Genomic DNA, 11,232 nt, shown 5'->3' on the forward strand with positions numbered 1-11,232 from the left:
GCTAGAAGCAAGGCTTTCAATGCCAGTGTTCAAGACAAGGTTGGATGAAGCCTTGGGTGATACAGTTTAGTGTGAGGTGTCCCTGCCCATGGCAGGGGGGTTGGAACTAGATGATCTTAAGGTCCTTTCCAACCCTAAGTATTCTATGATTCTATTAAACACAATTAGTGGTTTCCACAACTGTAGCACAAAACGTAAGAGCCCATACTTTTATCCAGGGTAAAATGACACCAAACACTTCTTCATGAGGTTAAGAAGTTCCTCTCCCACCTACATCCAGAATTTGTTCCTACCTTTATTTATTTATTCATTATTTATTCATACTTAGTACGAATGTCTAAAATTAAAAGAGAGCAGAAATTTAAAAATATCTTCAAAAAAATCCAACCCAAACAGCCCCAAAATTCCAGCATGTCCATTTTTATATTTGTTTTTTCTTCCAAATATTAATGGTTGCAGTGAAATAGTGAAGAACTGTTTGTGTGGAGCTACCCCCACAATACCCTGCACTGAAACAGCTGAGGAGAACAGCAACATGAAGGCAACAGTTCCTAGGAGAGCTGTGAAGTTGAAGGGACAGAAGTACCTACATCAGTTTCCCTGCCAAGGGAATCCTACAGAGTGGCAGGGGTCACCATCTGTTTTCAGCTCCATGGCCAAACTCTCTCTTAGAGGTAAAATCCAGAAGTTTGTGAAATTAGACTGAATATGCATTAGTCCTGCTTCATTTTTAAAGAAGGTGGCAGAACAACAAATCAGAACAGGCATTGACATGACTCACTGTATAAAAATAGCCCTTCTGAAAACATAACAATGACCCTGTCTACACCAGGAAAATGTACTCACTGTGACTCAAAGTAATTGACAACATTGGAAAACTCAGCCAAAAGGGCCTGCCAACTGCTTCTGTCTGTTTTGCCTAAGGACTAGGTCAGGTAAGCCTGATCAGCACTGAATCTAATCAAGATCACGTCTGAGCTGTAGTGGCAGCCCATAAAAGACACAGTTTACAGGACAGTTCATGTTCCTTGGCAGTAGGCTCTCAGTGGCCCTACTTGAGGAGGGGTGTTGGACCAGATGGCCTCCAGAGGTGCCTGCCAACCTCAACCAGCCTGTGGTTCTGTGACTGCGGCACTGCTAACACTGGAGGATCTCCCAGACTTGTGTTAGCACTGGTAATTTTTACAAAGCACTTTCTTAGTTACCTAGTTACCTCTTAGAGAGCAGCAACAACTCCCACATCATGCCCTTTTCTTGTTTCCACATAACAACTCTCCCTTTTCCTCTTTCCTTCAGGACTGAATGTTTGTCTTGGGCATGGCCAGTACTCCTTGTTTGTAAATGTACTTTGTGTTTCCACACTACGGTCCTGCACTATCCTTGCAAAGAAACAGCCGCTACCAACCATCATTTGCTATAACACAGTGTCTGACAGCTGTTCAACCATTATAACCTGAGAATGCAGATCTCAGTAATGCTCAAGAGCTCTCTGCATTTTTTGAAACTCAGCCCTAGGCTTTTGATTCATGGCAAACCTGATGCTAACAAGGCCTTCCTCCCATGCAATGTAATTAAGCAGTTCTGCAATTGAGATGATATGTAGGTAGAGCCTATAGTTCTAGAAGTTATGCTCAAATTAATGCCATGCTGCTTGAACAAGCTTTCCTTCTCATTATGAGGATACCTACACTCAGCCAGGTTAGATTGCTTCCTATTTTGCTTTGGCCCAATCTGCCCTCTCCATGCAAGGTGCTGAGAGAACTTCTCTACACAATTTGGCAAGTGAGGCTTTAAAGAAGCAAGCAGGTCATGGTACACTACAAAAGCACCCTCAAAGTCTCATCTCTTACTACCAAAGTTATAGCTGCTTAGGGTAGCTTTTAGATTTTGGGTCCATTTGCAAAGTATCCATGCTGTCCAGCTATTCTGGTGCACAAAGACTGTGACCGCCCCTTCCACCATCTCTCCAGACAAGAAACATTCAAGACCACCCTCTCCACCATCACCCATTTCATAGAGAGTAGGCACCTCTGCAGAATCCTGAAAGCTCGATAAAAAAGCATCTATTGTCACAGCTTCCCCTGCCCTGTTCTGAGCTGTAGGACTATTCCCCAACAGCTTATTGAGGTGCCACTTCAGCAGATGTTGCTCTGCAATAAGAAAATAAAGACCACCAGTGATGACAATGCACAATTACAAGAAAAAAAACCACAACACAGTAATAAAATGAAAAAATAAAAAAAAAGTTCCTGCATGTCCCAGCTGACAAAATCACAGATACTTTACATTTGTAAAGATGGAGGAGGGGCAGAGAGATGATTTCTGTATGTGGCCTGAGGTTTGATTGCACAGTAAGGATGTGAAATGGATGCAACTGGTTCCAAGGTCCAACTGGTTTCAAATATTCCAACAAAAATAATTTATAGTCATTCCAATGAGCTGGTTGCATGTGCTTTTAAGTTATCCTTCATGGATTCCAATCCCAAATGCCTTGAGGTTTCCTTCACTGCTTCAGAATTATAGAATCATAGAATCATAGAATAGTTAGGGTTGGAAAGGCTACTTTCCCTCCAGCTGTATTAATGTGCAATTTGAAAAGAAGATCTCAGTTCAGTAACAGATCTTCACTCAGCCCTGCTCATTCGAATCCTTATTTGTAGCAATAGTTACAGTCTTTTTGTGTGGTTAAACTAAAACTCACTTAGAAACTTCAGTCAAATTAAGCAAAACAGCATAGTAAATGGCTGTCTCCCTTCAGCATCCTATATGGTATCATTACTCTGCACTTATTTAAGCCATATTTCAAACAGAACAGATTATATATCCTGTCCAACATGATTTAAATGTTCATGACCTCTCTTATAGGCTCTGTAACATTTTATACACGGAAGTGAAGAAATACTGCATTTTTTCCCTTTTGTCAACATAATTTTATTTTCTTAAATGTTTCTTCAGATTTTGCTTAGCTGCAGAGGTTACAACTCACACTAACAGCTCTTGTCCACTTTAAGGAATTGCTGGATTTGGCTTCAGAGGGGACAGGCAAGTGAGGTATAGTGAAGTGACATCTGAGACAACTCTAGACCCTTGTGACAGAATCTGATCTCCTACTTCCCTATTCATTATTTTAATAACTAAGTAACTTTTGCTCATCTGTTCCTGTCCTAAATGTCTTCTGGAAGTGAACCAGAACTCCCTGTTCCAGGCATCAGCCAAATGTGGTAGCTCTCCAGATGCACAAGATTGTGTACAGTGCAAGCATGACCCATTCTCCTTTTACTTCTTCACCTATGTACCATTTGTTCTGACAGGTGTGCAGAGTGAAGACAACACCAGCACTTGTCCCCCCCCGAGTATCCTCCGTACTTTCCAATTTTGCTTTTCCTCCAGGCGTCACTCAAAAGAACAGGAAGAAAACCAAAAACAATAAATAAGGAAACTTCCCCACAGTCGTGCATTTGTGGAAAGCCTCTAGGACAGCAGGTCATAACAAAACAGTGATGAAGACAGAGACACAGAAGGGAGACTTGATGAAAAACTTCGATCAGATTCTCCAAGGCTTGGTTGCTCATTGGCTTGAGAATTTTTCTCTCCAGACTACTCTTCTTTAGATCAGTTACTCGCAGTGGTCCATGCAGTTGCACAAATCACTGTGCAGTAAGGATGAACAGAATAGACAAGGGAGTTACTTACTCCAACTACATCAGCTGAGCTCTCAGATGTGAAATCAAAGCCTGAAAAGTGATGTGAGCGGAGGAGAAGTAAAGCCTCTCCTCAGTCTCTTACCTGATTTCTTAGGCAGCTGCATTCCTCCAAAAAAACCTGCCTTACCTTAACTTCATCTGTTTTTCCATTACCGTTTCTTGATCCAAAGCTGTATAATACCCCTGCTTCAATTTACCATTCTTTGCATCTTTTTCCATTCTGTCTTAAACAGCTCCTCAATGTAATATTAGCCACTTTTGTCTTCTCTTGTTCCTTCTGTCCTGATGCACAAGGGGGTTAGCACATAGCACATTCATAATGTGGTGGTGTCTCAGTATTTCAAGGTCTATTCTGAACTTCTGGGCTTAACCCACATGAAGACCAAGTAGGATTGAGTCCAGCAAAGCTTTGTACACCGTTCTCAACTTTTGATAAAGCAGCATTTAGCTAATACATGCTTTCTAAAGCAGGCAGGGATATGTTAGTCACCCTCCTGCTACTGAACTCCATCACCACAAATGCTGTGTCTCTACTGCCAAGCAGATACACGCATCCTGCTCCACAGTCCCAATCTGTTTGCCTTCCAGATTAGTTAAACCCACTGGATTTTGGTACAATGCTCTCCTGTCCTGTGTTTCCTTTATAAGAAACTACATGGAGAAGAAAGAAAGGGAATGGAGAACACCTGGTCGACATGCAGATCTCATCCCAGCAGAGAGCTGGGATGGCACTATGGCGTGTATCTGGACACTCAAATTTTTCTACTTCCTTCTTCTCTCCTGTAGTACATTCCTGGGCAAAAGTCTAATCTCCCTGTATTTTCTTTTTCAAAATCTATGAAGTAGGTACCACTGTGCCTGGGAATCCATTTTTCCATATACTGAATCCAAGCAGGCTAAAGCACCAGTACAGAGATTTCCAGTAACTTCCTCCCTCTCTCAGATGAATTCTGCACTGACAAGAAAAGATACATCAATTTATACCAGCTATAAATCTAGTCCTTCTTCCACACTTCCAAAATGCCATAACAAGTCAACATATTGAGAAGGATTTTCACAACAGATAAAACTAGATTTTTGTTTGGTTCTAGAGAGGAATATTCTATACAGGGATGATGACATCTCTAGTTAAAGATGGTATCAGTATTTTTCATGTCTAGACTACACAACATTCACTAAATTACTCCAAGAAATTTTACACTCCTTAACATTCCCGGTAACTCCTCTCCTCCCCCTACATGCCTTCATACTTTTCCCGTTAGTATTTACAAGTGTGTATTTACCTTGCTATTCTTAGAAATAAGACCTAAATATTGTCTGCCAAGCACCCCTCCTAAAAGATCAAACTTTGGATGACTCTAGTCTATGCATGCAGCTCATCTGTGTTATCATGACCCTGTCACATAGTGGAACAAATGAAGAAACAAAACCAATGAACCACTAACATTATGAAAACCAACCAAACTGACCATTATCACACCCTGTACATTGTTTCATCTGCATTTTGGCAGATTAACCACGACACCCAGCCTAGCAGAAAGAATGCTGACATTGCTGGATGCTTTGTTAGGACCAGTAATTTTCAAGACATGACTGCAAAAAACCCTGAAAAGCCTTGTCTGGTCTCACTGCTGCTCTTGCCATTAAGCACCAAACTGGACTAGATGGCTGGACTAGAGACCTCTTCAGTCCCCTTAAAGTTACTTTGTGATTCTCTGCCCATATTTTATGCATAGCCATAGATTTTAACAGCAGTTTGGATGCAAGTCCCTCAAAAAGCATGAGAACTTTTCATGTCCCTGCCTGTCAATCAGATGTTCATTCTGCATGCATATGGAAACCAGCTAGCTTTTCAAGGTACTCTATTGAGGGACAAATCCATAAACAGTAAACAGAGGCAGCCAGGCTGACCTACATCATATTTTTCTGGTGGGCCTAGCACCTTTCAAAACATTCAGCATGGCAAATCTAATCGTGACCTGCAGGAAGACCAGTAATTCTTCAACAGTAGCAACAAGAAGCAAGATGTGCAGTGACAAATACTGTACTGATAATACTGTGATACCAAATTACAAGAGGCTGCATTTGAACACCTTCCCTATGCTGACCCTTTCAAAACAGAGAAACTGCTTGCACATTTTGTTGTATTTACTCTTCAGTGAAATCAGCGTTTCCAAGAACACCATTAACTATGATCCCTTCTGCCCCTTGGATGACCACATTTTTAGAACAGGTCAGTGAAATTCCAGGGCAGTTTATCAGTCAGTTAATAAGCTGTAATACCTTGACTGCATACCAAGGTTAAATATTTCTGCAGTACTGCTTTTTATAAGGCCCCATCAACATTTCAAGTAAGATAACATGCTTATCTCTATCACAAAGATATTTTGCAACTTCATCTCATCTATCACACCTAGCATATCTTTATAATAGATCACATTTAGAAACAGGCCTCATACCTCCCATGAACATGCTTCCCACCCTTCTTTTTTCACAACGTATTATTTTTTCATGTTTCTGTTTGGTACCTCAATCTAGCAAAACAGGAACCATCCCAGAATTCTGCTGTAATATCTAAGGATGTTATAATCAACATAATGAAAAAGATAGGCTGCAGGACTCATTAACCCAGGCTCACACTTGTTTTTACCATGTATAGTCATACAAATGGCACAGACTGAGTTTTGTTCTGCCCCCTAAAATAAGAATACAATCTAAAAATGTTTCAATTGATCTTCCTTCCTCCAGTCTGGGTGAGCTGATATTTATATTGTCCGTAACATAAAAGACAAAAGCTGCACTGGCCTGCAAATGAATGACTATTTAGCCCTGCCTAATACACTATTCTTAGCAGTTGATGTAAGTAATCACACATGTGGCAACACCCGAATTCAGGTTTCAGAGAATGTGTATCTCCTGCTGACTGCCTGCAGATGTTGCTTTGGAAAGCTGATCACTGAAACAATGGAAGGCATGCAAGAAGGGTATTATGAGATATATATAATATATATACATGTGTGTATATATATATATGCATCACAAGCTACACTACAGCCTTTCTTCATCTGTCTGATTGAATCAGTTAATGCACTTTCCAATCACATCTTTAAGTTAGCACTTTCCAATCACATCTTTAAGTTACAGATCTTGAAATTAGGCCTTCAAATTCTCTTCACACAACCATAGGAGAGTTAAGAATGGCAAGGTTTTTAAGGAAGACTCATACATTTCCTTTACATTAGATCATCTAATGGAGGGACAGGGAAGAGAAACAATACTTGTGCTCATATGGCAAGCTTTTCTTTAGGTCAGAGAAACAAAAAGCTATTAATGAATCTCAAATTAACCTTCAGCTGTCAAGGATGCAAGACCATTGCTTCCATGGGACAGAAAACAGCCAAATGTCTATATGCATGCTCACTTTATGCTTTAAAGCATAAAACCCGGGAGATACAGCAGCACAGATGAGCAGCGCACTGATGTGTTCCTCATAGCTTACCTACTACAAGGTTATCCACAGGGCTCAGTGCAGTACAAAAAGTAGCTGTAGCTGTTTCTGCTATGACCTAAGAAGTTACTGCACGTCACCAGGTTCAGCAGGCAGAAACAAAAGTTTCAGCCTTCCTAAACTACACGGAATCATTCCTGGTCAATAAAAACTCCTCTCTTTACCTGCATGGACCAGCTGCAGCCTGACAACACACTGAAGTGTGACTGCAGTAACTGTAATTCCTCAAACTGCAAGGCATTGTTTATCAACAGTTTTCATCTTTCCTGAGTCAAGTCTGCCTCAGCTAGCTTCCTTCGTCTGTCAGTCACCAGGATACAACACCCTGGTTGTATCCTATACAGCATCGGTGAAATGACAACATGGTATCTTCCATTACCTCAGGCATGCATTAATACTCAAAGCCACAGATACTGCCAGAGGAGCAGTCATCTAAGCCTTACAAAGCACTGGAGGCTTCCAGTGCGTAGAGTGATAACAGCCTACACACGTGAACTCTGCCACCATGCATTAGAAAACTGTTACTGAACAGCAGCTGCTGCCTTTATGCCGCATACTGATTGCAGAATGGATAGGAAGGGCCATAAAACCCCGATAGGCAGCACACTTGCTTCCCAGTCAAACTGAAGCAAAGTAACAGCAAGGAGTAGGACATACTGCACGTAACAGGCATGTTCACAGCTCTTGGGAGGTTTGTGTCTCAGAAAAGGTAGGCTCTTATGTCACTGCAGACCTTAAAGTACTATAAAATACAGTACTTTGGTGCAGAAGCGCATCTAAAGTAAGCAAGGGGCACAGACACTAGAAGCTCATCTACCTTGCTGATATTTCTTGAGAGGTCTTCAGAACTAGAGAGAGACCTAGCAGTAGTAACAAACCAAATACACCCCAAAAAATCAAAATCATTTGCAAAGACAGAAAATTTGCATTGTCCTGTAAAGCACACTTAAAAGCATGACTGGATCTTCTTAGACAATTTATATTACATGTTAAAAAAATGTAAATGAAAGTGATTTCACTGCTTTCATTACAGTAGGAGAGCTATATATTTTTTCCAATATACAAAATAAGTACTTAATATTGCTAAAGACTCCTGACATATTTACAGAGTCTACCACCCTCTAAACTGATCTATCCATGCTTTGCCTTTGGCTGCCTTCATGGCCAGAAGCCTGTTAGCAAAACCAGTGACCTCAGATCACCTTTATTCCAGACTAATACAAAATCGTATTTGGGGTATTTTTCCCTGCATTCACTACTATATGGTGAATATTTATACTGAGCTTAAAGTTATGTTATTGAACAGGAATATGGAAATTGCTGTGTCAGCTATTCTCGCCACATTACAGTTATCCATACTCTGTATTAGCTCAGTTTTAGAGGACAAAAGCAAACACTGCTGCATGCAGATGCACACGTCCACATAAGAGGTGTACCATTAAACACTGCCTGGGCAAGTGCTCTGTATTAAGCTCTAAATTAAAGATTGTCAAAAACAAAAGCCAGCATCACAATGTTGTTGCTGTACTTACTACTGCCTTGTGACAGCAAGCTACTGCTCTGTATATCCAGCACTGAGCCTGCTAATGAAGCACACATGTCAAGACTTGTCTGACTGAAGCATAAAACATCTCAGTCCCTCCCTTGCCTGTGGTGTGTCTCTGTGTACACATGCACTCACAAACTCTGTCCCATCTTCTCCCTAGAGCATCATATTGTTAATAGGAACATGCTGTGCAATACCAAGCTTCAGTCTGAACACCAAGAAAATCCACTTCCCACTGCTAAATCAATGCCAGATAATCTTTGCAACAAGAACAGCCTATCCAAAACAGCGTAGAGAGGAGGTGTAAAATAATTGGAAGAGTAAGCCAAGCTTAATTAAGCAACACAAATGCAACCACATGCTGCCCAAAGTGAAAAGAAGACTGAAGGGAAAGTCAGCCTGGAGAAGGTTGGAAAAAGCTCTGTGTCCAGTGTACACACTGTAAAGGTGAATTCACACTTAGTATTAGATGTGCAGCAACACCACATTCTTGTACATATGCTCTCCTGCTGTTGCAGTGGTATGTCATGAACCTACTGATTCCAAAATGCTGACCAAGCTGAATATGGCCTGAAAGGATTACAGTGTGTTTATGACATACTTCTTCTGAGAAACCCCTATTCTGACATATGCCGCAACATTAAGGGGATTTTAAATACAGCTGAGATAGGAGGCTTAAGGAAAGAGGGATGGTAAGGTGTCCAGACAGAGAAGCCACAGCATTATGTTGCACTGGTCTTGCTGCATGGATTCACATCATGGGTGAGCAGGGACCTTCCACTCTCTGGAGAGAGCAGTCATACAGCAGGTGTCAGGCTGGGCTGCTCATCCAGACCATCCTCCTGGGAGCATTTTTAACCCTAACCAGACAGCACTGACACAGCCCTTGCACAGGCTGGGTGCTAGTTATGGTGGGTGACTTCCAGTCATCCACCTAATGGTTCCAGTTCCTCTTTCTCCTCTTTTTCCTCCTTCTCCTCCTCCCAGTGGCTTCACCAGCTGTGCAGGCAGCTGGCACCCAGCCACAGATGGATGGAGGGATGGAAGGATGGAGTGATAGAAGGATCGAGGGATGAAAGGATGGATGGTGGGAGGGAAGGCAGAGCGGACAAGCCACCCCAATCTTCACGGAGGCTCTGCGTCCTTACCGTCTCGGGGTCGTTCTCAAACACCTCCCGGGCCTCTTCCTTGCTGCAGTGCTCCTCCACGCACTCCCTCTCCAGGTGCCCTTGCTTGGTCTCCTCGAAGATCTGGTAGGCTCGCCGCTGCCTTTGCCTCAGGAACTGGGCAGCCTCCGGGGCGCGCAGCAGCACGGCTGGGCCGCCGGTCGCCGGGGATGTGCGGAGGACGAGGAGGACGAAGAGGAGGAGAGCAGCAGGAGGAAGGAGAGGCAGCGGTGAAGAGCTGCGCCTGCCCGGCCGCCTTGTTACCCCGGGCCCCGCACACCAAACCGGGGGCAGCAAGCACACCCCCCTCCCGCCCGGGGGTCGCTGCGGTGTCGCTCCGACCCCTCACACTGGTGACCCCGCCGCGGCACCGGCATTCCCTGCTGCTACCGCCGCCGCCTTCCCGCCCGCCGCAACCGTGAGGCTGTTCATCCCCCCCTCAACACACGCACCGCATCCCCAGTACCTCCCCAGCCCGCTCTCACGCACACACACACGGCGGTGGGGGATGCTCGGGATGCGGCGTGTGCCGCAGGGACGGTTCCCACCCCCCTCCCGCGGTACTCACTCTGCGAGGAGTCCGCCGCCAGCAGGACGAGCAGCAGGGCGGCTCCGAGGGGCGCCGAGGGATGCGGCATGGTGCGGCGGCGGCTGGGGCCGGGCCGGGCCGAGCCGAGCCGGGCTGGGCCGGGATGAGCCGGGCGCTGGAGGAGCAGAGCAGAGCCGAGCCGGGCGGGCGGGCGGCGGCGCAGCTGGGGAGCGCGCTGCTACTGCGGGAGCGCGGCGCCGGGGAGCCCAGCAGGGGAGCCGGGGAGCCGCTCGCCCGTCCTACCCAATCGCTCGCCAGGTCACCGCCAGCCAGGGACACACCTCGCGGCGGGGAAGAGCGGCCCCGCGTACCTGCCCGGCCACAGGGAAAGGCCGTGCTGAGCTGCGGGGAGGAATGTGAGCAGCGGGGCTGATGGGCGGGCAGCCGGCTCCGGGGAGCTGGAGGAAAGGCGGCTGGCTCCCGTACTGCCGGGTTCCTCGCTATAGAGGGAGAAGCTGGCACTAAACCCAATCCAGTGCTGCCTTACGGGAGAAGCTTGGGTCAGGCTGAGAGAGCTGGGGTTTTTCATCCTGGAGACGAGAAGGCTCCGGGGAGACCTTAGAGCAGCCTTCCAGTACCTAAAGGGGACCTACAAGAAATCTGGAGAGGGACTTTTTACAAGGGCATGTAGTGACAGCACAAGGAGGAATGGATTTAAACTGACAGAGGGGAGATTTAGATTAGACATTAGGAAGAAATTCTTTGTTATGAGACTGGTG

At 44.7% G+C, this 11,232-nt stretch overlaps 1 protein-coding gene across 1 annotated transcript in view; it reads right to left on the reverse strand.

The window, feature by feature from the left end:
- GAS6 (growth arrest specific 6) overlaps positions 1-10,619 on the reverse strand; it is a 38,584-nt gene extending 27,965 nt beyond the window's left edge. Inside the window, exons 1-2 of the mRNA XM_034060170.1 lie at positions 10,493-10,619; positions 9,907-10,073 (exon numbers count right to left, since the gene is read on the reverse strand). Coding sequence (XP_033916061.1) covers positions 9,907-10,073; positions 10,493-10,562 — 237 coding nt within the window. The 5' untranslated portion in view covers positions 10,563-10,619. The remainder of the gene's footprint in view (positions 1-9,906; positions 10,074-10,492) is intronic.
- Positions 10,620-11,232: the final 613 nt, after the last annotated feature.

Source organism: Melopsittacus undulatus, chromosome 2 (assembly GCF_012275295.1).
Source record: "Melopsittacus undulatus isolate bMelUnd1 chromosome 2, bMelUnd1.mat.Z, whole genome shotgun sequence".
Taxonomy (NCBI): domain Eukaryota; kingdom Metazoa; phylum Chordata; class Aves; order Psittaciformes; family Psittaculidae; genus Melopsittacus; species Melopsittacus undulatus.